Genomic DNA, 27,922 nt, shown 5'->3' with positions numbered 1-27,922 from the left:
ACCACAAAAATATTATTAACAAGTAAAACAATTAAAAAATCTACCAATACATACTTTGTTCTAATTGCATATATTAGGTATTTTGGCAATATTTAACCACGAAATTACGAGTATCTTTGGCACGAAACATTTTAATAAGGAAGATCCGATTTTTAATAACCAAGTTAATAATTAAATATATGTAGGTATATAAATACTTGTAGTAAGTATGGTAGAAAAATCCTATTTACATTAGGTACAAGAATTTGGCACAAAAACATACTGATTACTACATTCACATCACGTTTGGCTTTTCTGTTTGGAAACTACTTAAATACCTACCTGTTAATACTAAAACAAAATGGAATAAAAATATTTCATCTTACAACATTTGATATAAATACTTAAGTTAAACAAATATGCTTTTTGGAAATATGAATGAGTATCTTATTTATTAAAATTTTAAATTGCATTTATTAATAAAAAAGGGAAGCCCTACAAACTTTAAAGAGTAAAAAACCGGCCAAGTGCGAGTCGGACTCACACACGAAGGGTTCCGTACCATTAACTATAAAAACGGTCACCCATCCAAGTACTGACCCCGCCCGACGTTGCTTAACTTCGGTCAAAAATCACGTTTTTTGTATGGGAGCCCCACTATATCTCTATTTTATTGTTGTTAGTATTTGTTGTTATAGCGGCAACCGAAATACATCATCTGTGAAAATTTCAGCTGTCTAGCTATCACAGATCACGAGATACAGCCTGGTGACAGACAGACAGACGGACGGACAGCGGAGTCTTAGTAATAGGGTTCTGTTTTTACCCTTTGGGTACGGAACCCTAAAAAAGCACGGTTAGTGCATGACAACCCTAGAATAAGTTAAAACCAGTAGCTTAGGTTACACTTGGTCATTGGTTTATTTCCAAGCTCTGCTTTTCTGCGCACAGAAGTGCGCACAGACTAAGTTCCTCCTTTTGCTAAGTTCGGCATTTGCACTCGATCACACTTGACCACTGGTTCAATTCCAAGCTCTGCTTTGCTGCAGCTCGGCCTTAATCTTGTAAAGAACACGCCGCTAGAAGCCTGGACGGAGCTCGGCCTTCGGAGCCCCGCTTGGCCCCTTCTGGCCGTTGATTCGTGACCAAACTCTACTAATAGTGTTGTGTTCCTGCCGGTGAGTAAGGTTGCCAGAGCTCGAGGGAGAGGGGTGTTAGGGTCGACAACGCGCATGTAACTCCTCTGGAGTTGCAGGCGTACATAGGCTACGGAGACTGCTTAACATCAGGCGGGCCGTATGTTTGTTTGCCACCGACGTAGTATTAAAAAAAAACTCCTTCTGAAGCTCCGCGCCTTGGTCTATCCACGAGAAGTTTCACGTTTTCCGATTGCATACATACCTGCACTTACCAGCCTACCCAATTTTAACTATATTTTGGGGTGCTCAATAAAAGACCGCCCTGGTACCAACTTGCGTTACGCCGCCACTGGTTAAAACTCTCTGGTTTAATAATTTCAAATTCTTTTATCATCGTCATTTTAGTATTCATTTAATACTTTATTTTAATTTTATTTACAATTACGTTAAATTCGACGCCGAGGCGAGGTAATTATAATTAATTTACATCTCTAATTATTGACTTCATTCAATTTCTCAAGTAACTAACGGCGTTTTATTACTTTCCTTTTATCTTCATCTTTTACGCTTAATCTAAGTTAAGACAGTTATCCTTATTTATTACCATTTAAATTTTAACTATATTTTCCAACATATTCAAGATTTTAGGGAGCCGGTTTCGAGTGCCTCACACGACCATAGGCTTTTAGGTGTAATGCTATCTAAGATACTCATACCCGCCCAGAAAACGGAAGTAGGCAGTGGCGTAACTAGTGGGGGGGGAGGGGGCAAGTGCCCCGGGCGCCATCCAAGGAGGGGCGCCAAAATGGGCAAAAGGCGAAACTTTTGTCAGTCGTGAGGGGGCGCAAATTTGGTGACTGCCCCGGGCGCCATATCCTCTAGCTACGGCCCTGGAAATAGGTGTCAAACTATTCATGTATGTGTAGTTAAGGTGATGTTCTTGCAATGAATCTCACTCAGCTCCACTGAGTGGCCGATTCTCCGATGCCATGTGTTCAGACGGAGGCTCGTTCAAGTATCTCCAGTGAGCCCGTGTGCGTGGAGGCGGGCAGCAGCTCGCCCTCGCACGCCTTGCTGCCCAGGCAGTTGCATGAGCACACCTGCACCGACAAACCAATAACTTTAGACAGTCAGACCAAGCTTAAGTTGGCGCAGCGATTTTAATAGCCCAGACGGCGCGAGTGGTAACGCCGTAACACACCATCGCACCGCACCGCGACCTTGGAGCAGTTCTAGGAATAGGTAGTACTGGCGTGGGCTTCCACACTATCGCACCGAACCGTCAAAACGGTGCGATCCTACCTTACAGACCACACACAACGCCACACGCCACACGTGCGCCAGTGTTGCCAAGTGTCCCATATATCCATGATAAAAAATGAAAGACATGGAAATATGGGACACTTGGCAACACTGGCGCACGTGTGCGGCAGTCTGTAAGGTAGGATCGCACCGTTTTGACGGTTCGGTGCGATAGTGTGGAAGCCCACGCCAGTACTACCTATTCCTAGAACTGCTCCAAGGTCGCGGTGCGGTGCGATGGTGTGTTACGGCCTTTAAGTAAACGTAAGTTTTTACGCGATTAAGTCCCGTGTTAATTTAAAATTATGAGTGAAAATCGTGTTAATTTAAATCAATATATTGTTAAGCGTCATAAAGGTTTGCCGTTTAAAATAATACTTGCACCGTCTGCATGGGTTATCAAAATCGCTGCCAATTTAGCTTGGTCTGACTACAATGCGAGTATACAATGTCCCGCAAACCAAACTTGCGGTATTACTATCCCTTTTAATCTTCTTAGGGTCGGTTGCACCACTTGCACCAAAGTGTTTGTCATTGTTAAAGAGTATCTACGCTAAATTTTATTGTATGGAAAGTTTCATAGTAAACCGCCGCGGCGCGCCGTTGATCAGTCTATCAAGTGTGAATGATGCAACTGGCACTTACAGTGTTGTAACTAGGGGGGGCAGAGGGGGCAAGTGCCCCGGGCGCCATCCAAGGGGGGGGGGGGCGCCAAAATGGGCAAAAGGCAGCAGCAGGGAAACTTTTGTCAGTCGTCAGGGGGCGCAAATTTGGTGACTGCCCCTGGCGCCATATCCTCTTTCTACGCCCCTGGGCACTTGGACCATACAAGTTTGGTTTGAATGAAATACAATACAGGGGGCGTGAAGTCCGTTCGTCAGATCTGACGAATGCGGCCACGTAACTATTTGCGGAAGGATTACTAACTGCACTGCATTTCGTAGTAAGATCTGCAGGGTGCGTGTTATGGCGAATGCCGGACAGATCTTACGAGAGGATTCAATAATATTTGTTTATAACTAGGTTACCTGTAGTTTCTCGTAGATATAAGTAGAATGTAGAATGAAACGAATAATAAAGCTTATGCTCGTTGCGAACAGAAAAGGGTCAATGCGGATTTGCACCTTCCACTTCCAGCACAGCACAGCACAGGCTTTGCACAGACTAGCACAGACTTAGGCTTTGGACAGAGTAGCATGGCGGTCTTTGGTGTCGGAGGCCAAGATCCACTTCGGGTCGTCGCGCCACAGCAGAAGTAAGTAAGTACTTCCAGCACGGTGACCTCGTACCTTGCTCTTTTAGTCTTTTAATAAGAATAGAGACAGACAATAAAGTTAGAGGTAAAGGTAGAAAGTGAAACTAACGTCGCTTACCGAAGCCTGGTCGTCGTGGTGCCGGCCCTCGACGCCGTGCGCATCAAGTTGAAGTATGGTTCGGGCGGCTTCTTTCTCTTCGTCGCGGGCGTTTTCTTCTGCTTGCCTGTTGATAAAGAGCAAGCAATAAAACTTAACCTCGAAGGCCCACCATACAAAGTTTCCCTATTTTTAATTTGAACCTTATCGTATAGAAGATTAGGGTGACTTTCGTTTGTTTTAGAAAACAATGAAACAAAATAAATGCTACTTAATTCAGTTAGTGTAAGGTTCAAATTAGATTGAAACAGAGTGTACATTGTAATGCACATTGGGCCTTGCGAGGTTAAAATAAGTTATACAGACAATAAACATGTTTGTAGAAGTGTTTGTAGAAATGTTTGTAGTCCTAATTTGTAGATTTTTTCAAATCGGTTCAGCCGTCTTCGAATAATCGAACAATACTCTTTTTTGAAGTTCTAAAAACAACTTACATGGTCATGAACCGAAGCACCAGCAAGTTAATACTAGCAGCTACCACCGCAAGACCGAACAAGATGAACACTAAGCTCAGGGCTACATAGCCTGGCTTACTAGTCAACGCTTGGTCGTTCTGAAAAATAAAAACACAATTTTTCTAGACACTACCTTTCGGAACCCTAAAAATACATGAACGGACTTGTTATTGGGTCACATGACATACAGTTAAAAGTATTCGGTACAGGATATCTGATTTAAAACAGGATAGGTATACAATTTACAAGCTTTTATGAAACGGGTATCTATAAAATTAAATATATTAGCTATATATTTAATTTTATAATACCCGTTTCATTTTAAATGTGTAATCATTCTTCTTCCTCGCGTTATCCCGGCATTTTGCCACGGCTCCTGGGAGCCTGGGGTCCGCTTGACAACTAATCCTAAGAATTGACGTAGGCACTAGTTTTTACGAAAGCGACTGCCATCTGACCTTCCAACCCAGAGGGTGAACTAGGCCATGTTAGGATCAGTCCGGTTTCCTCACGATGTTTTCCTTCACCGAAAAGCGACTGGTAAATATCAAATGATATTTCGTACATAAGTTCCGAAAAACTCATTGGTACGAGCCGGGGTTTGGACCCGCGACCTCCGGATTGAAAGTCGCACGCTCTTACCACTAGGCCACCAGCGCTTCTTAAATGTGTAATCATTATAGATAAAATATTAATGTTCTTTTTCTTTGAGTTTGATGGTGAAAGAATTTCTAACATTAAATATTTAGTACGACACAGTAAAATTAAGTGTGAATGTATAAGTTGACTCACGAAAGCTGGCACGAATGGAATGAACGACAATTTCATTGTATGAGAGACAGCATAGACATAGTATATACAAGTAGTTATAGACGCGCCGCCGAGCGACCGGGGGTAAGAGAAAGAATATTCATATAAAAGGGCAGCATTGGATTTTTTCTCTTTCACTCTTATAAATTTCGGTATTTCGCCATCGCCTCCTACCTATGATGCCACCCTGTCGGTGATAAGGACAAAACATGGCACTATTTTCTCTTTCCTCTTATAGGAATCGCAATAAGACTATCTTTCTCTATCAAAGAGTGTCAGGCCCTTGGTATACAGGCAGAGCCACCATTTTATTGGTTAATGTGATACACGCATAGATGTTTTCATTCACTCATTCATTCCAATCGTGCCAGCTCTTGTGAATCGACCTGTACAAATTTCTTCGCCCGCACTGTAACAAAAAAAATGAAAAATAACCTGTAAGGCCACATAGTCCCCGAACCCGATGGTTGTCAGCGTCACGAAACAGTAGTAGAAACTGTCAAAGTAACTCCAGCCCTCGTAACGAGAGAACACCGCGGCACCTGGAACAATGTATTGTATATGGCTAGTGCCAATGACGACACGTGTGCGTTAAACATTTTGTCATTAAATAAAATTATTGTAGTACTTAATTTTATTTAAAAGGGATCATTTTATCATTGTATTAGATAAAACTTAATTCGCAAAACGATGGAAGTAACAGAGATTAGTAAAAAAATGCTTTTCGACGAATTGTTATCTACCATTACCACCACAATAGACAAGCTAATAACAGAAAATGGGTAAAAAATCATACGAGATTAATAATTATCCCCTTAAAAATCCACAATTCAAGCCTCATCTGGCTGTTCTAAAATATCCGCATTTAAGAAAATACAGATGATGTTACTAAGTAGTCATTTTTGCCTTATATTTAATGTAGATTAGGTAATCATAACACTAAACTCTTGCGTTTTGAACACATATTTAATTACACCCCCCGGCGGGAAGGGGTTCCCCCTTTAAATTAAATCGTGGTAGACCCGTTCGTGTAATATATAGATTAGGTACGTCCTATAAAGAGTTATTGACTAGGTTCCAGACTATGCTTGTAAATATATACTTAAGCCTCCGGCGGAAAGCCATCAGAGCAGTTCTGCGGTTTTAAATTACCTGTAGTAATAATAATACTAGACAGCATTCCGGTGGCGAACATGAGGTTCATTTCTGTGGCCTCCGTGGTCTCGCACCGCAGATAACACTTAGCCCTGCGTATCACAACTGACGCGAACTTGTTCAAACGCTCGCCTATGCTCTGGAACATCACAAGTCCTAGGGGAATGCCCACCTGAAATTAATTATGAAAAAAATATAAGAAAAAAATTACTGACAGGTTGATTTCGAAGTACCTAAAGAAAATTATGAATTATTAAATTATTATTATGAAGAATTTTATGAATAAAGGAATATGAATATGAAAGATATTAAATAAGTGACAGGTAGATTTCCAATTCCCATACCTAAATTAATTGTTCTATACATTAAAATATTTTGATAGAAAACTTCAGGGATTCTTTTGCATGTTACTTTGGAATTTTTTTTTTCATTAATTTTAATTATTTTAGCCATTGACTTTAGCACTATTTATTTCTAAAAAATGCATTCTCTATCTTGAAGATATTTTTAGCTCCAGATCAAAACCAGACCTCAATAATTTAGGAGGTAAGTACTTAGTATTTTTTTTAACTATTCTTTAATAAAGCATAGTAATAAAATTAAGGTATCAGCAATAATCATCAAGACTGCCTGGTTGCTAAATTATGTTTCAATTTAACTACCACTGTTATTTAGCCCAATTCTGGCTGTTAATATCCCATTTCCCATTTCTGGCCCATTTCTGTCGGGTGACAAGCAAAAGTCACTAAGTACCACCACAAGTTCATAGCCATAGTGAACCATATTATTCGAATAAGGTTGATTTTTGTTTACTTATTTTTCGGTAAATAGTGACTTTTGCTTGTCACCAGACTATATTTAATTATTCAATAGGTACTTACCATAGCATAAGCCATACAAAACGCTTTGCCCCCAACAGTCACAGGTGTGGAGTGTCCATACCCGATCATAGCCAACACAACAGTTGCAAAATAGAATGCGCCAGCAAACTTCCACTGGGGACCCGCTTTGTGCGGCTTGTTTTCTATTATAACTATCTCTATCATGTGGTAATCTTCAGGCGTTATGTTGTATTTGCGCATAAGACCATTTCTCATGTCTGCAATAAAAATAAATGGTCATAAGAACATGGATAAGCTTTAACACATTCACTGCCAGACAAAAAACGGGGCACTACTCCAGAAACTGGTTGGCTATAGCTGCGTATAAAACAACCCACCCATCGGGTTGTCCGGCATCTGAGCAAAGTTCAGGAGCGCCCACCAGGTGGGTTCCGGACAGTGAATGTGTTAAGGATCATGTATGGTTCAACAGAGGAAATGTACAAGTACACATAATTACAAACTAAAATGAATAGATGTTGTAAATGAAAGAAAAAAAACTATATACACAATTCATAATTTATACACATTAGTTTGACACTTATTTGTATTTTGATTTGTGCTAAAATTTTGTAATATTATGCTCGTGTAAAACAAGAATTGCGTAATCACGACAATGTGTCGTGAATATAAATTTAAGGTGCTAATAAATTACTAAATAATATATTAAATTACTGGATATATTATCTGAATTGTCTAGCATGATTATTTAAAGAAAATTATAAAAACTGTTGACAATACTCACCAGAAAGAACTTCCCATCTTTTGCTCTCAGTTTCAGATTCCAAAGCGTCAAAAACTGCTGCGCCGATCAGCAAATATGTAAACGTGCACACCACCAGGGACAGAGTGCGGACGTTTTGACGCTTCATGATGCCACCAGCAATGCACCAATATGCGGCAAAATAATATTTATCGCACCGAGGCGCACACCTATAAAACAGTCGTAAATATTATCAAAATTAATATTATTCATAAAAATTGTAACAGAGTAAAGGAAATTGGAAATACTGCATTTACCGTTTTATAAAAATAATTTGTGCGAATTACGATAATGTGTGAGGTATTTAAATTCTGCATTGCAGATTACGATAAAGAAAAAATGTAAACGACGTATGATTAATTTGGCTTTCAACAGTCTTCTAATTAAAGTATAGGTATAGAAGGAGCTATTATAAAAGACTCGACGTGCTAATTTTAATTAATAAAGTAAATAAACTGTTTGTACAAAATCACAGCACAAATGAATACAATACATAGCGATGGGCGATTGGGCGAGTCGAGTTGTCTGATTCGAATGATTCGAATCACATTACAGGCGAGTCAACTCGAATCAAGTCTCCGTGCAATTCGAATCAACTCGACGTAGCGATTTCCACGCGCGAACAACGAACATTTGTTAACCGATCCGGTGAGTCGGCGATGCCGTTCGAATCGCCAACGCCAACTCGCCGAGCCGGGCTAGATGCGAATCGGATCGAACCAATTCACAAATGAAAACTTACCTACTTGCCTTACACTTACAACTGGCCAGCGTTAAGTGACTCCTCTGATCATATACATATTATGAAAAGAGGTGTCAAACAACACTGGCTATGCTCACAGACGAGAGAAATTTTTAGTGAATTAATAGCGTACTATCTGTCGCCGTCGCCCCGTCGCTTTCGCTCCTACTAATGGGAGTGATAGTGATGGCGATAGGATAGGTACACGAATTTTGAAAATACTTGACTATAGTCGGAGAGTCCGAGTAAGGCGATTCTCTCATCTCATCCGTTATGCATTATTATGCTTTTTTAAGCAAATAAATGATTACATCGAAAAAAAAAACATTTAAATATCACTGCAATGGTTTACATTGGTGAAAAGATTTTGTTTGTTTGGACACTTTCTTTACTATGGCATAAACAAAAAAATATTTTCTAGTAATAAGAAATGCATCAATAACAAGAAACATTTTAAAAACGAAATAAAATACGGCCCAAAATGGGGAATTTCCTTTTTATCGTTTCTATTTTGATTAGTTTCTTATTACGGAGAAAAATTCATCAAAATTAACAAAAATGACCTGTAAACTTTTCTCTGCGAATCACAATTGCACACATATTATATATACTTTTTGAGACACATATAAGGATCTTTATCTATATATTAACCACATGGAGCTACAATTTCTCAGTCCACACATTATCTAACATACTTACTACACATAACATACGTCTTAGATTGAATCAATTAAGAGGTGAAGGTACGTAAAAATTAGTTATCGTTTCTTAGACTATGTCCTTGACCTTGTTAGGTCTGGCGATGTCCCTTTTACTTAATCTGATATCTCTGTGTACCACTTGACTCGCCGTTACAACTCGAGTTTGCGGGCCTTATCCGTGCACGTTGGACCCGGTTGCCGTGTCGCTAAAGAGTCTAAAGACGCGAATCACGATCCTTCGATCCTACGGCCGCCAACCAAACATTTTCGTCGAGTCGAATCAACTCGAGTTTCAATTCGAATCAGCAGACGAATCGATTCGAATCATTCGAATTGGAAAAAAGTGGACTCGTCCCATCGCTAACAATACACAAATCGGCAGTCGATGTTTCTATTATAAAAAAAAACTTTTGTCAATAATAGTATTGTACTATTTAAATTCTTATTATCGGTTTCTTATTTTGGAATTAAATCGTATCCACACGATCCAGCATTGCAGAATGCAAATCAAAGAAGCAGATTAACATTCGTGCACTTGTAAATCGGAAGAAGTTCCAACATGTTTCGTTACGAACGAAGTTAAATGAATAAAAACGCTTTAAGAGCGTCCACTGTCACTCTGTGCTGTGTTTGACAATTGACATTGACAGTGACAGTTCGTCGTGTGCTAACGTGGGACGGCTACGCTGTGCATTTTCCTTTACGAAAATTTTTTAGGATCGGCAGCCAAAAATAGCGACACCATGAATATCTCCTGCAGTAAATCTAACCCGCCTTTAGGTAAAATATATCAGTTTCATACAATAAAGTTGCGTTTTCCCTCACATTAAGAACAACGTGTAATTAAAGTACTTTCTCTTAAATTTTTAGGTGGTTTGCTGGCTGTAGAGTTGTACCGGTCTGCCGGGAAGAGTATCGAGGTTTCATGGGGAGCTGACTCCACCGTTACCCTGCCTAATGGGTCTAAAACCGTGCCATATGGAACTAGTAATGATTTGATAAGAATACTAGAGAATGCTTTCAACAAAGCTGCTGGACCGCTCCAGAAGGTCACAATGAACCACTGGCTATCGTTGAGCCTCATTTTGGACGACGAGATCCCGAAATCAATTGAGTATCTGGATAAAACTTTAGGTGCATTGACATATCTAGTAGGAGAAGTCTTATCAGTCAGTGATTTGGCTGTGTTTAGTGTGCTTCACGGTGAGTTTTTATCAAATGTCATAAATATAATTTATTACAGCTAAGCCAGAACTGTAGAGAAGTTTGTAGGCATGGAGCGCCTAAAAAGTTTATAGCGCATGATGTAAGATGCAGTAATTATGACTCAACATAACAGACAATGTATGTAATAATGGTAATTAAGGGTTTGTGTAGTGTAAATGCGTCACTTACCAACTAGGGAACAAATCAAATTTACTTTTTGATATATTTTTTGATTTGTTTCATTTTATTTATTCATAAACAATACAATTATGTCTGAATGTTACATTATTACCTAAATAAATCATGCCTAATTTACTATTAATTTACAATTTAAAGATGAATATTTACAATTTTACAATAATACCTAATTGAGCCTATTATTAATACTTATATAAAATTATAAAATTTATATATAATTAACATTGAATACTGAGATTAAATCTCATCAACACCATAGTAATTGTTTTTTCAACAAATATACACATACAACAAATTTTTTTTTTTAAGTAGTCACTACTTTATATAAATTATAAACTGAAATAGATATCATATTCCCGCCTCGGCCACCGGTGGACTTGGTCACTTTTTTAGTGTATGATATCTATTTCAGGTTATAATGCGTCACTTTCTTTTGCCATATAAAGAAAATAGTTGCAACACAAATTCCGATAATAATTTTTGGATTTAATCAAGTTTAAACTATTCTGAATGAATGTCAAATGGATTTTCACGGTTGTTTTATTGTGTTGAAACCATACCAAATAAATAATCAATTATATTTCTATTTACTCCACAAAGTGAACTGTGGCAACATAATATTTATTAAAAATTCTCATTAAAAAAATTATAATCAACTTTGAAAAAAATAAAAAAAAACATTTTAATTTTAATTATGTACAATCTTAATTGCAAAAACATACTTTTTCTAACACTTGCTTAAACAGGAGCCCAAAAAATTTTTTTTAAAACCAATTGAAAATGTATCTCTTGAATGCTGTATAATATACAATTTATGTTAATCCTACATACTCAAATTTTAATTTATGTATTATGGCAGAATATTATAATATTAATATACTTAAGTAGAAATGAGTGAAAACTATATTTAGTTTGACTGTGGGTGACCCACAAACTAAATATAGTTTTGTGGAGCTTTATTATAACAAACAATTGTAACAGTCCAACTAAAAAAAAAACAATAATTCTACAAATTACAGTATCAAGCAAGTTTAAGGAGATCTCGAAATCTGGTGCCCCGGCCAACATTCTGCGCTGGATGAAGCTGATACAAGCCCAACCGCCCGTGGCTAAAGCCTTGAAAGAACTGCCTGCAGACGCCCTGGAAAATCTCTCCAAGGCTTCTTCTAGGTATGCTTTAGTTTGTTTATTCCATTTTTTTTTTTTGTTCAACAGTTTTTAGGTACCCCATAGGCATTTACTGTTGATTTATTTTATTGGCAGCAATGCCATATCAATTATTTTATTATTATTATTATTTAATTAGCAGGCAGGCAGTTATGGCAACTGATATGGCCTGTATCCAGTAATAATAAAGATATATAGTTATCTTGAACGAGTATTAGGTGTAGTGTGTAGATTTTGGTTTAGAATAAATAAATTCTAATTGTAATTTCAGGAGGTCACCACCAGCTGGCGATGCCTCGGGCCCCAAGCAAGAGGGCAAGTTCGTGGACCTGCCCCACGCCGAAATGGGGAAGGTCATTGTTCGATTCCCACCTGAAGCATCAGGGTAAATAACATATGATAAGGCACCGACTAAAAGACAGTATTAAAGTAACTTGAATTTCATTCTAGTCAACTTTTCGACCGACACTTTTCACGTCTCTGGCGTTACCACGAAATCACGTTACCAATTCAATATTTGTCTAAATTTTAGGTCTATCATACAGCAAATCGCTTCTTTTAATGTATCACACAAAATTATATAGTAGTACATTACGATACAAGTACGAAAAATAGGAATCACCTATTCGCACATGTATCGTACAACATTTTACAGTACAATAAAGTACAGTTATGGCAATTAAAATTTTCGAAATAGTTACGTAATATGCTAATTATCGCACTAGTGCGGTAAAGTGGCACCAATGTAGGTAAGTACTGTAAAAATTATACACGGTGGCAAAAAAATAAGTGCATTCCCGTTGCCAGGAAGGTTTTGGGATTTTACTGAGCAACTTTTACTATGGGACCAACCCCGATATCGCGAAAAAAAATTTTGGCTGTTTCATACATTTTGGCTGGTCTGAGAGGGTAAATTTTTATTCGCGATTTCGTGGTTGGTTCCATAGTAAAAGTTGCTCAGTATAATCCCAAGACCTCCCTGGCAACGGGAATGCACTTATTTTTTAGCCACCCTGTATATTATATATAAGCAAAATTTTCGATTGAAGTTTAGTTATGAACAGATTAGTGTTGGTTCAAAAGTTAATTAACGTCGTTGTAATGCCACAGCAAGGCAAAATGGGTCGACGATGTTGTAACAAAACAGCTGGTAAAAACTGGATGACCACAGCTCAAGACAGACAAACATGGAATAAGATGGAGAAGGCTTTCTACCCTATAGCCATAGAATAATATGTATATCAACTAAGTATTTCAAATGTGTAACTAAGTGTATGGATAAATGTGACGTTTTCAACCAAAAGGGACCACATTGTCGCATGTCGATAAGGTTGATTTCTAATTGAAGCTATATGGAAATAGCGCGTTACTGTCAAGCGACAATAAGTACCCTTTTGGTTGAAAATGGCACAAATAAAGCTATAATAATAATAAATGCCACAGCTACCTGCACATTGGGCACGCGAAGGCTGCGCTTCTGAACCAGTACTACCAGCTAGCGTTCGAGGGTAAACTTGTCATGAGATTTGATGACACCAACCCCGCTAAGGAGAATGTCGAATTTGAGAAGGTATGTTTTATTTACTTTCTAGCATCTACCCGCGACTTTGTACTAATAGAAGTCATTAACTGTACAGTATATTACTCGAACATTGTTTTTATAACATAAATGATATAATACAACATTTTAAAATTAATAACTTAGATATATAATTTAGCTAAGTACCAAATTTGACATTTGATTCGTTTTCTTTATTTTACATTATTCTGTCATGCTTCTTTTACCTGTAATTTATTTTTATTTTTGTGCTTAATAGAATGCTGAAGCCAGACATGTGCAGAACTGTACAGTTTACTGTTGGAAAATTGTTTTATGACATTAATAATTAAATATAACTATTTAAAATTAATAATTTTTAGATAATTTAGTTTAGTAGTTTGACATTGACACACATTGACATTTTTTCAACATTTTTCTGTACTTCTTATTTAATATTTGTAATTATTTTTGTGATAAATATTTGAATGCTGAAATTCCGGCCAGACATGTAAAGAACTGAATTTGTACATATTAACATCCTATATGTAACTCGTGTTTTATCAAATAAACGATTATCTTATCTTAAATTAAGTTAAGGCCCCGTATATGTTCGTGTTCTTATCTAACTCTCACTGAGCGTGAACCAGATGTATGTGCATGCTCGGGAACGCGGATATCATGATTTTGAATCTTAATTTGTTGTTTTAACGAAAAAAAAAACCGATGAGTTGAAAATAATATTGTGCATTTTAAAAGTAATTTTTACATTTTTAGCCGTTGTGCACAAATTGTTACAAAATCTTAGTGCGTTTTAGACACTACATAGGTTCGTGATTATTTTCTATCGAGCGAAAGTAAAAAAATCAGGATTCGAATCGATGAAGTCACTAGAGAAAATCCTCAAAATCATGAGGATTTACTCTAGTGACTTCTTCTCTAATAAAATTTTTGGCAATCATATTGTGGTCCAAAATAGCGGTACGATTTTTTTAAAACTCCGCTGTATGAACCTGCTTCTTTTTGGTTGGTAATATATTTTTAAGGTTTGTTTTTTCTTTACACAATTTCATAATTACTTTCCAGGTGATCCTCGAAGACGTAGAGATGCTGGAAATCAAGCCGGACCTCTTCACCCACACGTCCCAATACTTCGACCTGATGCTCCAATACTGCGAGAAGCTTATCAAGGAGGGCAAGGCTTTCGTAGACGATACTCCGGCGGAGCAGATGAAGAACGAGAGAGAACAGAAAGTTGACAGCAAGAATAGGAACAACTGTGAGTGTACAAAATACCTTTTAATAACCCAGATTCTAAAATTATAGTGCCCTAAATTATCCAATATATCCGTCATTACAGTTTATATTCGGTATAAAAACACGATGGTTGGGTAGTATGGCCAATTTGACCGTAATTTTAGTATCTTGGATAAAAACAGTTTAGCTAAGCTCTGGCTGCCAGTGCAGTAGATACAAGGCAGCATTGGCGGGGTCGCCATGAAACGTTTATGTTTAATGTTGCACTTCATAAGTTCATACACACGTCTCACTTAGACCTAATGCTGCAATACTGCTAGAAGCTTATCAAGGAGGGCAAGGCTTTCGTAGATGACACCCCGGCTGAGCAGATAAAGAACTATGGGTTAGTTTTTCGAAACCCTATGTCACCGTTAAAGGGATCGCTAAATTTTATTGTACGCTAGTCGCGGTTGGTGCACCTGACCCTAGAGCAGTCAGTCAGAAACGAAGAGCTTCACTTCTTGTGCTCTACCGACCTTCTATAAGTGTGTACAAACTAGGGTTTGCTCCCGGGAAATACCGGTACTGAAAGTACCGGGAATTTCCGGGATTTAGAGTCAAGCCAAGAACCGGCATTTTAATTTTGAAATCGCGGGAATTCCCGGTACCGAAAGTACCGGTATTTCCCGGGAGCAAACCCTAAATTAATAAGGTTTGATTAAAATCTCGCACTGTCATATCTGTTTTAGTAAGCGCAACGACGATATATATTATTAATATGTATATCATTTTTTATTTATCACAAAGTAGCACAAACGCAAGAGCGACGAAAGAGCTTGTAGACAGTCCTACCTTGTAGACGGTTTTCTCCACATTGACATTAAATCAGACAATTTTAAATGGCTACTTTTCTCCCTAGCGGTGCAAAAGAACATGCAACTCTGGGAAGAAATGAAGAAAGGATCATCCACCGGTGTCCAGTGCTGCGTCCGAGCCAAGATCGACATGCAATCAGCCAACGGATGCATGCGAGACCCCACCATCTACCGCTGCAAGCCTGAGCCACACCCCCGGACCGGCACGCAGTACAAGTGAGTCTCTGTCTACTGTGCGAGCGAGATGACATACAGTCGATCAACGGATGCATGTGAGACCCGACTATCTATCGCTGCAAGCCTGAGCCACACCCTCGGACCGGCACACAGTACAAGTGAGTCTCTGCTACAGATAAGTTGGTATCGGAGGGTCGAGTGGAGTTGGTTTGGGATACCCTGGACAACGTTCTTCTTTCTTCGTACTCTTCTTAACACCCCCGGACCGGCACACAGTACAAGTGAGTCTCTGCTACAGATAAGTTGGTATTGGAGGACCGAGTGTAGTTGGTTTGGGATACCCTGGACAACGCTCTTCTTTCTTCGTACTCTTCTTAACACCCCCGGACCGGCACACAGTACAAGTGAGTCTCTGCTACAGATAAGTTGGTATTGGAGGACCGAGTGTAGTTGGTTTGGGATACCCTGGACAACACTCTTCTTTCTTCGTACTCTTCTTAATTAAGTTTCTGATTCTTGGTCATCTTTTTCTTTCTTTAGTTTTCAGTGTTTTAGAATGCGCGGGAAGTTTCTTTCTTGAAAATGCGTGGAAAGGTTATTTCTTGAAAATGCGTCAGGAAGGTTCTTCGATCTAAATCTTCATTAGGGTGATCTTCTTGTCTTGACTTCTTTCTTCATTTTTGTATGCGATGTGCTGTGGTGCTCTTCATTTTCCTGGTCCTCTTCTGGTATGGATCGCCATCAGATAAGCTGGTATCGGAGGGTCGAATTGAGTTTTAAGTAAGTTGTGTTATATTGTCGGTGTTCAAGTATAGAGAGCAAGTTAATCTAAACATTAGTTATTTATAGACTATTATTGCTTACATGCTATTTATGCAATACGGTATTTGACTACTAGTCAAATCACCCAAAGGGTAAAAACGGCACCCTATTACTAAGACTCTGCTGTCCGTCTGTCTGTCACCAGGCTGTATCTCATGAACCGTGATAGCTAGACAGTTGAAATTTTCACAGATGATGTATTTCTGTTGCCGCTATAACAACAAATACTAAAAACAGAATAATATAAATATTTAAATGGGGCTCCCATACAACAAACGTGATTTTTTTGCTGTTTGTTTCCGTAATGGTTTCCCTTCGTGCGCGAGTCCGAAAAATAACTGCTGTCTACGTTTTTCTATAAATTTTCTAGTGCTTTATTTCATGCATGGTATAAAATAATTAATTTTCAATACAGTCAAATACCCTATTCCGTGCGTCGCATATTTATGTTGCAGACAGTAACTTATAGTTACTGGTAATATGTTAATTTAGACATATAGTACAGTCTACTGTGTGAGCGAGATGACATAAATACTGGGCTATGAACTATGGGATACTCATAATTACTAATGTTAATATTTTATTTTTATTTTATTATTTAAGGAGTACCAACAGCTACAAAATCATTTATATCATTTGTTGACTTAAAAACCCATTTATGATTATTTATTAAGTACTAATGATGTACATCATTTCAGGGTGTACCCAACGTACGACTTCGCGTGTCCCATAGTGGACGCCGTGGAAGGCGTCACGCACGTCCTCCGCACGATGGAGTACCACGACCGGGACCCGCAGTTCTACTGGTTCATCGACGCTCTGGGGTTGCGGAAACCTTACATCTGGGAGTATAGTCGGTAAGTTCCAGTAGGGTCCATCTGAACCAGGGGTGCGAAACTCCTCGCTTCGGGTAAACTCGGCTCCGTTCGGCTCAGCATTGCTCCGAGCAATTATTAGGGTTGGCACAACTTGACGTCCCTTTGCGTGCACGACCACAGATAAGATAATGACTTAAATTTTGACAACCCTAAATAGCCGAAAGGGATAGTGTCATATATTTGAAAGGGGGTCCCTTTGTTTGACATAATTATTGAAAATCATAATGTAATGAATGTCATATAATCATTAGTCATAATTCTGGAACCGTTAACTTTCAGGATTTTCCTCAGGTTATCCTATAGATAGGTTAGTTTAGGTTTGTTTTATGGCAATCCTGAAAAGTTACGCGTTTCTGAGAAAAACCAAATTATGACTAACGAAAATGTGGACAAACAATACATTATGACTTAAAACTATATGGGAAACCATAGACCCATTTGAAAGGGACAGCATGATTCGACCCTGAACCGCTGTCAAACTTCGGATTTGTAGCAAGTTTCCTTTCTGTACGGTAGTACTATTAATCGAATTTAAACTTTCGTGAGACATATTAACTTAACTAACTTAGCGGTTTCACTCACGTGTTTTTAGTCACTCGCGCGACATGTTTCGGAGAGCCTAGGTCTCCATTTTCGAGCACTAACAGTGCCTGAGTGAGTAGCGGTCACGACGGGTGGGCGTCACGTACTGCGGCGCGCCGCTCCGAAACATGTCGCGCGAGTGACTAAAAACACGTGAGTGAAACCGCTAAGTTAGTTAAGTTAAGGTACTATTATTTATTCTGTGCCCAAGCTGAGACTGACTTCGCTAACGCTCGGTAAATAATAATATATTTTATTCCAGATTGAGTATGACCAACACGGTGCTGTCAAAGAGAAAGCTGACGTGGTTCGTGGAACAAGGGCTCGTTGATGGATGGTATGTAGACATCATAGAGTAACTTATACTAGAGCGGTACTGTCATAGTAAATTTTGTAACCGCTGTAAATTCACTGCCATCTATCGACATACTTTAAAACTAAAAATGAAGATTTATAAAAATACAATAAAATGTATTTAAATACCCATACATATAAAATGATTTTTTTATTTGCATTAATTATTTTTATGATTGACCCATGTTCTGTCACTGATATGCGTTAAAATTGTTAAATAACAAACAAAACCGTCAACGCCATCTATACGACAGTTGGCCAAAACTAGTAGCGCCCTCTGAACGAAATTAAATTTTCTTGATTTTCGAGGCATGTTTTTTCCTTAGACTGTATCCATCTATTACGGAGTTATATCTATCTTTGGTAGACATTCTAGTAAGCGGGATTTATATTAGGAAATAAGTGGCGCGAAATAGGGAATATTATGCGAAACTATGCGAAGGGGGCGCGGGGCGCCACTACCACAATCTGAGGGTTTATCGCGAAACAAGAAAATCGAAATTTCGTTATCTAACATCTCTGTCACTGGCATATTCGAGCGATAAAGAGGCAGACAGTGTAATTTCGGATTCGCGTTTTCCGGGGAGGTCCTCTGTAAACAAACCGCCTTGATGCATCAATGCCATATTTTATTATCTCTGAAATCTTGTCAAAAACCTCTTAAAGGTACAGTATGTATAAGTTACTCTATGGTTAATTTTTAACAAGCAGAAACGTCTGCGATCGATGCTATTAAGCTTAGAATAAATTTAAAAGTGGAAAAATTACTGCCTTGGGTGAGTTCAAGTCTCACCCAAGGCAGTAATTTTTGCACTTTTAAATTTATTTTACTCTATGGTTTACTAAAACGGCGAGTACTGCACTCTGGTGGCAGAACATTGCAGTAATATCCCCTATTGTTTTCGTGGCAGTAGTTTTACCAACAGTTTCACGTGTAATTTAATATTTTCGTAATGCATTCATTTCATGAAAGCAAATAAATTTTGCGCCCCGCACGATTTTTTGGTGAAATTAGTGTCATGCAATTAATTTCGTAGTGTAAATGCGACGTGAACAACTAGTGTCGCGAAAGTGCCTGCGATACTGTGAATTTCACGACACCAATTATTTCACGAAATTACTTTCGCATATATCGAAACTACTTTCGTGAAACTGATTTCAACATGCAATGACACTAATTTCGTAATGTAAATCCCGCTTTACAGTACTAACAGTTACAACCTCAAATCTAGAGTTAGACCAAGATATCTCTGTAGCGATTTTGATAGTAGACTGTGCAAGTGTTATTTACTTCCGTGGCAACGGGAATGCACTAATTTTTTAGCCACTGTATACACTTTTTTTCATATTTTTATTTTTAATCGTGTCGATAGATGGCAGTAAATTTACTGTGACTACAAAATTTTACTAAGACAGTACCCCTCTATCCTATATCAAAGAGGATATAATAAGATAGAGCGGTACTGTCATAGTAAATTTTGTAACCACAGTAAATTTACTGCCATCTATCGACATACTTTAAAAATAAAATGAAGATTTATAAAAATACGTTAAAATGTATTTAAATATAGATAAATGATTTTTTTTATTTGCATTAATTTTTTTATGATTTTGACCCATGTTCTTTCACTGATATGCGTTAAAATTGTTAAATAACAAACGAAACCGTCAACGCCCTCTATACGAGAGTAGGCCAAAACTAGTGGCGCCATCTGATCGAGAATCAAATTTTCTTGATTTTCGAGGCACGTTTTTTCTTTAGACTGTATCCATCTATTACGGAGTGATATCTATCTTTGCCTACATCTTGTGTTTGGTAGTAAGTAACTGTTGTTCCAGGGACGACCCGCGCATGCCGACCGTGCGCGGGGTGCTCCGCCGCGGCATGAGCGTGGAGGCGCTGCGGCAGTTCATCCGCGCGCAGGGCTCCAGCAGGTCCGTCGTGTTCATGGAGTGGGACAAGATCTGGGCCATTAACAAGAAGGTATGTTATTAAATACACTCTAGGCGTGTTCATTTTGTATGAGAAATAGGGCGCTGGGTGCTGAAAGTACTAAATAATGCAATCCAATCGTCAGAATGTGTCGCCATTATAATGAATTGGTATTCAAACATAGAGAAATTGACATTTTTGACTCGCGGCAGGCAGTATTTAGGAGGCAGGTTGTTAGGGCTCTCAGCCATCATCACACTTCCCAATAATATTAAGCAATTTGACATGTAATAATTATTTGTGAAATGTTGTAATTTGTAATTTAGTGTAATTTTGAGTAGTTTTAGGATTAAATACTGTAATAGATGTCATATATTACAGTTTTTAATTTGATGATGATGACTGACTGATCAATGACTACTTAAAAAACACAAATCAAAATATTTAATAAAATAATTTGATTTGTTCCCAAACTTGTTCATAGTTTTAGGATATTTTTTATAATTTTAGGATAATTTTTGATCGTTATAATTTTTTCTTACTGTGCATGCTTGCTTTGGATGGCATTCTTATGACCTACCACTTAAGTACTCTTTGTAACAATGTTGAATGTTGTCTGTTTAGTGTGCCTTTTAAATAAAATAAAATAAAAAACTTTTCCCCAGGTCATTGACCCCATCGCCCCGCGCTACACCGCGCTCGAAGGCCACCCGGTGCCCGTAAACCTAAAGGGCGTAAGCGCCGACTCCACCCTCACCGTGCCGCTGCACCCTAAGAACACGGACGTAGGGTCTAAAGTCGTGTGGGTCTCGAGAAGGCTGCTGATCGACCAGGTGGACGCGAGGACGTTGAAGGAGGGCGAGAATGCAACGTTCATTAATTATGGGAATGTTATGATTGATAAGATTCACAAGTGAGTAGATTTGATTAGTAATATTTATCAAAGATAGATATAACTCCGTAATAGATGGATACAGTCTAAGGAAAAAACGTGCCTCGAAAATCAAGAAAATTTGATTTTCGTTCAGAGGGCGCTACTAGCTTTGGCCTACTGTCGTATAGATGGCGTTGACGGTTTCGTTTGTTATTTAACAATTTTAACGCATATCAGTGAAAGAACATGGGTCAAAATCATAATAATAATAAATGCAAATAAAAAAACTCATTTATCCATATTTAAATACATTTTATCGTATTTTTATAAATCTTCATTTTTAGTTTTAAAGTGTGTCGATAAATGGCAGTGAATTTACTGTGGTTACAAATTTACTATGACAGTACCGCTCTAGTATAAGTTACTCTATGGTAATATCATTTAAGAGTCCCCGGCAAGCTCGGCCGTATTGCACCTTGCCATACAAACGTAGTTTTATTTTATTTTATTTTATTCGAGATGCTTACTGCCTAATATACATAGGTTAATATACTTATCGTTTTAAAATGAGAGCGGAACTGCGTTTGTATCATAGAGTAACTTATACTAGAGCGGTACTGTCATAGTAAATTTTGTAACCACAGTAAATTCACTGCCATCTATCGACATACTTTAAAACTAAAAATGAAGACTTTTAAAAATACGATAAAATGTATTTAAATATGGATAAATGTTTTTTTTTATTTGCATTAATTATTTTTATGATTTTGAGCCATGTTCTTTCACTGATATGCGTTAAAATTGTTAAGTAACAAACGAAACCGTCAACGCCATCTATACGACAGTAGGCCAAAGCTAGTAGCGCCCTCTGATCGAGTATCAAATTTTCTTGATTTTCGAGGCACGTTTTTTCCTTAGACTGTATCCATCTATAACGGAGTTATATCTATCTTTGGTTTGTATGGATTACCGCGCTTGCCGGAGACCTTTAATATAAACAAAAATAAAATGAATAAATTGCCCAAATATTCTAATTATTAACTTGTCACCAGGTCTCCCGACGGCACAGTGACAAGTATCGACGCAACCCCCAACCTCGACAACAAGGACTACAAGAAGACCCTCAAACTGACCTGGCTGGCAGACACACCACAATCTCCCCCCCTCGAAGTCTACTGCGTGTACTTTGACCATATTATATCCAAGGCTGTGCTAGGAAAGGATGAAGATTTCAAGCAGTATATTGGGCATCAGACTAGGGTATGTGTCATTTAAGTCCTCTCAAATACCACAGTTCAGTATCGAGTCAGCCTAAAATCGATCTTCGAACTTAACATTTAAAATTGAATTGCACTTGGGCTGATCCAATATCGAGCTGGTGGGAATCTTATGCTACAGGTGTCATGTTATAGGCCAAAAGTCTTATAGTACAGGTGTCATGCTATAGCCCAAAACGTTTTTAAGTGTTACCCTCAATGCTATTAGTTTTTGCGACTGACAATTAGGACTACAAAAAACCCTCAAACTGACCTGACTGGCAGACACACCACAATCTCCCCCACTCGAAGTCTACTGCGTGTACTTTGACCATATTATATCCAAGGGTGTGTGCTAGGAAAGGATGAAGATTTCAAGCAGTATATTGGGCATCAGACTAGGGTATGTGTCATTTAAGTCCTCTCAGTATCGAGTCAGCCTAAAATCGATATTCGAGCTTAACATTTAAAATTGAATTTAGAGTTAGAGGCGCTTGGGCTGATCCAATATCGAGCTGGTGGGAGTCTTATGGTACATGTGTCATGTTATAGCCCAAAACCTTTTTAAGTATGGCATCCGCTGCTATAGTAACCCTCAATGCTATCAGTTTTTGCGACTGACAATAAGGACTACAAAAAAACCCTTAAACTGATCTGGCTGGCCTATATACCACAATCTCCCCCCCTCGAAGTCTACTGCGTGTACTTAGACCATATTATATCCAAAGCTGTGCTAGGAAAGGATGAAGATTTCAAGCAGTATATAAGAGAGAAAACTGGAGTAAAAGATACAATATACGCAATAAAAAAGAACAAATGGGCCTGGGCTGGCCATATATGTCGAACAACGGATAACCGGTGGACTAAACGTGTCACAGAATGGTCACCAATAGGAATAGCGAGAAAACAAAAAAGACCAAATAAAAGATGGAGAGACGAGCTAGTGAACTTCGACAGATACTGGTGGAGAACCGCACAGGATAAGAAGGAATGGGAAAAACTGGGGGAGGCCTTTTCCGCTCAAGCGACATGCAAATAATAAACCAATAATAATTGAAATTTATGTAATTGTAAAAAAAAAGAAGCATGAAATAAAGGCTATTACTATTACTATATTGGGCATCAGACTAGGGTATGTGTCATTTAAGTCCTCTCAAATACAACAGTTCAGTATCGAGTCAGCCTAAAATCAATCTTCGAACTTAACATTTAAAATTGAATTGCACTTGGGCTGATCCAATATCGAGCTGGTGGGAGTCTTATGCTACAGGTGTAATGTTATAGGCCAAAAGTCTTATAGTACAGGTGTCATGCTATAGCCCAAAACGTTTTTAAGTGTTACCCTCAATGCTATTAGTTTTTGCGACTGACAATTAGGACTACAAAAAACCCTCAAACTGACCTGACTGGCAGACACACCACAATCTCCCCCACTCGAAGTCTACTGCGTGTACTTTGACCATATTATATCCAAGGCTGTGCTAGGAAAGGATGAAAATTTCAAGCAGTATATTGGGCATAAGACTAGGGTATGTGTCATTTAAGTCCTCTCAAATACCACAGTTCAGTATCGAGTCAGCCTAAAATCGATATTCGAGCTTAACATTTTAAATTGAATTTAGAGGCGCTTGGGCTGATCCAATATCGAGCTGGTGGGAGTCTTATGGTACATGTGTCATGTTATAGCCCAAAAGTCTTATGGTACAGGTGTCATGTTATAGCCCAAGTCTTATGGTACAGGTGTCATGTTATAGCCCAAAAGTCTTATGGTGCAGGTGTCATGCTATAGCCCAAGTCTTATGGTGCAGGTGTCATGTTATAGCCCAAAACGTTTTTAAGTGTTATGGCGTCCGCTGCCATAGTAACCATCAAGTTTTCGCGACCGACAATAAGGACTACAAAAAAATCCTCAAACTGACCTGGCTGGCCGATATACCACAATCTCCCTCTCTCGAAGGTTACTGGGTGTTCTTCGACCATATCATATCCAAGGCTGTGCTAAGTAAGGATGAGGATTTCAAGCAGTATCTTGAGGGCTTCAAACTAGGGTATATTCGATGTGTAAGGCAGCGTACTACGTAGGCGAACAACACGCGAACGCGAAGCGAAGCGATGCGGCGCGGGGTTGAATCAATCCTTTGATACCTATAGAAGTGTCCTACGTGGGCGATTTCGTTGCGAACGCGAACGCCGTAGGCCCGCCGCGCCGCACCGCTTCGCGTTTGCGAGTTGTTCGCTTACGCAGCGTTAAAGCCCACCCGTGGACGGCTTGAATCCTTGTCTCAAATGCCTCTGCTCGATACTGGATCAGACAAAAAACGACTTTTTACGTAGGTAAAATCCGTCGCACGCATCCGCCACAGTTGGCGATCCGCATACTATGTTTAGTTAACCCGCTTCATGCAACCGCGCCAGCTAGGGTTCATCCGTTAATTACATCATACAAATTTCTAGGTTTATTACCCCCCCCCCCCTCCTTGTTACACTTGGTCACATTTGGCACACCCCCCCCCCCCTGGTGTGACGTCAAATTTTGTCAACGAAATCGGTAAATCAAATTAAGTAATTATTAATATTTTATCAAAATATTTTTGTCAAAAAATATAAGTAATTTTATAACCCAAAACTGATTAGGCAAGTAAATAAAAACGTTTGTCGTTCTAAAAACTAGTTATTTAACTGTACAGCGGATAAAATAATTTAAATAAGTTAAACTGACGTCACATAGTTTGTGACGCCCCACTCCCCTTTGTCACAAAATGTCACATTTTCTTGACCCCTCCCCCCTCCTAAACATGTGATGTAATTAATGGATGACCCCCTAGCGGATGCCCTAAACAATGGATGTTCTTCCAGTGGGAAATCCCCATGATCGGCGAGCCTGAACTCTCCAAGCTGAAAGTCGGCGACATCGTCCAGCTGCAGAGGAGGGGCTTCTTCCGCGTGGACGCCGCGCCGGCGCCGCCCTCCGCGCACACGCAGCGCGCCGCGCCGCTAGTGCTGCTGCACGTGCCCGACGGACACACCAAGGACATGCCCGGACAGGTTAGTGTTCAAACACGTCGTATCAAACACGTGTGCATTGGTCATTACACATCGCTTCGAATGTAATTACCAACTTAGCACACTTGTATCACAATAATGTACTATTTTTGATCATCACGATTGTATTAAGTTATTGACACAATTAATGCGTAAGCTTCGACAAACGGCAGAAGTGGAAACGTTTCGCAAACGCTGCAATAATCATGAAATAAGCCGAAAAAGATGCCTAGACCAGGGATGTTGCGGATGCCGATTTTTTGACATCCGCGGACGCGGATGCGGATTTTTAAAGGCTCACATCCGCGGATGCGGATGTCGAGATTAGGCACATAAAAAACGTCAAATATTACACTTTAGTAATTTTTATTTAAAAAAAAAAACAAAACTTTTAGTATTTGAACAAGAATATAGGTGCCCCACAATCGCATTACTATACTAAAGTCCAAATAAAACAAACTTTTCACTTCTTGTCGCTGTCCGTCATAAGCTAAAGTGCTCGATCGACGAATCACAAAAACGAAACGAGATTCCTATTGGCTAATGACGAAATTACCTAGCACTTACGCCGCCGCTAAGACGTTCCTGTACCTACCTGTTCCACATCCGCATTAAGCTCCGCATCGATTTTATGCGGATGCGGATGTTGAAAATAATGCGACAGTTCCGCGGTTGCGGATACGAATATTCGCAACATCCCTGGTCTAGACATAGGCAGTCTATGATCTTCAGAACGAGCGCGTGTTAGGCCGTTTTAGGTCAGGTTTTATTCTGAGTCCACTGACTTAAGGACCATCTTTCTATACAGGACGTTTCTCTTTTAGCGTAGATTAGCTTAAAAGTATCTATTAAGTTAGCAATATCGTCCAATTGCAAAGGAGATGTTTCTTCCGCGTCGACGCCGCCCTCCGTGCACACTCAGCGCGCGGCGCCGTTTGTGTTGCTGCATATGCCTAACGGTTAGTTGTATTCATTTCCTCTCAAGTGTGTTAAAACGTCGTATGAAACACGTGTGCATTGGTCATTGCACACATCGCCTCGAGTGTAATGACCAACGTAGCACATCTCGCATCATAATGTACTATTATTGACCGCGCGAACGCAAAGCGTCTCCGTTTCCGTTTGGACTAGAATTATTTCGTACGTCTGTGCTGTTCCCCTATACAGGTCGCATTTCTAAACTGAATCTCGTGAATTTTTGCAAGTTCTATAATAGGGAATATTACGCAAAACTCCCCCTACGCAGAGTTTTGCGTAATATTCCCTATTAGGTGAATGATTGCAGTGGACACTCCTCCTTTCGGGTAAACTCTGCTCCGTTCGACTCAGCATTGCTCTAAGCAATTATTAGGGTTGGCACTTGGCACAACTTGACGTCCCTTTGCGTGCACGACCACAGATAAGATAATGACTTGAATTTTGACAACCCTAAATAGCCGAAAGGGATAGTGCCATACATTAGAAAGGGACATCATGATTCGTCCCTGAATCGCTGTCAAACTTCGGTGTTGTAGGAATTGTTCATTCTGTACGGTAGTACTATTATTTTATTCTGGGCTGATGGACACAAATAAGAAATGCCCGTACAGGTAGGTAGGGGTAGAATAAAATTATTGCTTATAAATCTACCACATTCATTATTCAAATAGGGCTAGATTGGCCCTAGCACTATGGCACTGAACTTGTGGTAGTAATCGGGTATTTGACAGTATGTAAAATAAATTATTTTACACCATGCATTAAATAAAGCACCAGAAGATTAATAGAGACGTAGACAGCAGTTATTTTTAGACACAATTTCTATTTCGCGGAGGTCTTTTTGAATAAAATATTTTAGTTAGTTTTGTAGTTTATTGTTTAATTCCATTTTTTTTTATACACTGTAATGTCATGTAAATGTGTTTTCAATTAATTTCTATTTTAAAATCCGTATAAAACTATAAAGAGTAGGAAATTGATTGTGACGTCACATGCTAGTGTTTCATATAAATTCCATAGTAGCAAAATCGTTTTGACAGTTTGAAAAAAGAAACTGATTTGACCTATTAGTGAGTTTTGGTTATCATCTAACGATTTTATATATCAAGGAAATGTCCGTTAGCATATGAAGCGTCCGTGTATGGTATAAATTCTACCTGTTCTTTGAATGATCTTGGTTGCCGACTTGACCGGTGAATCGGTTACTTGATTGACCGGACCGGGATATGGACCGTGATTACCTTTTGTATTGTTTTCGAGCAAGCAATCACGGTCCATATCCGGTCAATATGTCTAGTGAAACTAACTGTGAATCATTAACCTTTTGGACGCCAATGACCAATATATACGCACCGTAGGTTCAACGCCAAAGGTCGATTAATCGGTCATAGACCACAGAGCAACATAAGGTCTATGCATAAAGTTCAATTTCAGTTTTGACACTTCGGTGATGTGGCGTCTGTAT

The 27,922-nt window shown here is 38.9% G+C and overlaps 2 protein-coding genes across 3 annotated transcripts in view; one reads left to right on the top strand and one right to left on the bottom strand.

Annotated features, from left to right (window-relative positions):
* Positions 1–1,366: 1,366 nt before the first annotated feature.
* LOC134748359 (two pore potassium channel protein sup-9) lies at positions 1,367–8,376 on the bottom strand. Of its 2 annotated transcripts, none has more exons than XM_063683138.1 (8): positions 8,154–8,376; positions 7,879–8,066; positions 7,134–7,351; positions 6,250–6,424; positions 5,533–5,639; positions 4,267–4,385; positions 3,785–3,899; positions 1,367–2,218 (listed from the first exon to the last, which is right to left on the bottom strand). In XM_063683138.1, exons 2-8 carry the CDS (start codon positions 8,003–8,005, stop codon positions 2,114–2,116), a joined length of 966 nt encoding a protein of 321 aa, XP_063539208.1. In that variant the 5' UTR covers positions 8,006–8,066; positions 8,154–8,376; the 3' UTR covers positions 1,367–2,113. The 2 variants fall into 2 exon arrangements, with proteins under 2 accessions (XP_063539208.1, XP_063539209.1); XM_063683139.1 differs by having other exon boundaries at positions 3,794–3,899.
* A 1,612-nt stretch (positions 8,377–9,988) lies between these two features.
* The window catches only part of LOC134748337 (bifunctional glutamate/proline--tRNA ligase), an 88,055-nt gene continuing 70,121 nt past the window's right edge, over positions 9,989–27,922 (top strand). Inside the window, exons 1-13 of the mRNA XM_063683107.1 lie at positions 9,989–10,119; positions 10,210–10,542; positions 11,763–11,913; positions 12,182–12,295; positions 13,354–13,480; positions 14,534–14,726; positions 15,606–15,777; positions 17,259–17,417; positions 18,283–18,357; positions 20,214–20,358; positions 20,973–21,220; positions 22,234–22,441; positions 25,294–25,482. Coding sequence (XP_063539177.1) covers positions 10,083–10,119; positions 10,210–10,542; positions 11,763–11,913; positions 12,182–12,295; positions 13,354–13,480; positions 14,534–14,726; positions 15,606–15,777; positions 17,259–17,417; positions 18,283–18,357; positions 20,214–20,358; positions 20,973–21,220; positions 22,234–22,441; positions 25,294–25,482 — 2,151 coding nt within the window. The 5' untranslated portion in view covers positions 9,989–10,082. The remainder of the gene's footprint in view (positions 10,120–10,209; positions 10,543–11,762; positions 11,914–12,181; positions 12,296–13,353; positions 13,481–14,533; positions 14,727–15,605; positions 15,778–17,258; positions 17,418–18,282; positions 18,358–20,213; positions 20,359–20,972; positions 21,221–22,233; positions 22,442–25,293; positions 25,483–27,922) is intronic.

Source organism: Cydia strobilella, chromosome 16 (genome assembly GCF_947568885.1).
Source record: "Cydia strobilella chromosome 16, ilCydStro3.1, whole genome shotgun sequence".
NCBI classification, from domain to species: Eukaryota; Metazoa; Arthropoda; class Insecta; order Lepidoptera; family Tortricidae; genus Cydia; species Cydia strobilella.
This window is presented reverse-complemented; position numbering and strand designations above follow the sequence as displayed.

Coding starts and splice junctions, on each gene's coding strand:
- LOC134748359 (XM_063683138.1), bottom strand. CDS start 8,005: ATGAAGCGTCAAAACGTCCGCACTCTGTCCCTGGTGGTGTGCACGTTT. Junction 6,425..7,133: donor TTTGTATGGCTTATGCTATG/GTAAGTACCTAT, acceptor AATTAATTTCAG/GTGGGCATTCCCCTAGGACT. Junction 2,219..3,784: donor ACCAGGCTTCGGTAAGCGAC/GTTAGTTTCACT, acceptor TTGTCGGTGCAG/GTGTGCTCATGCAACTGCCT.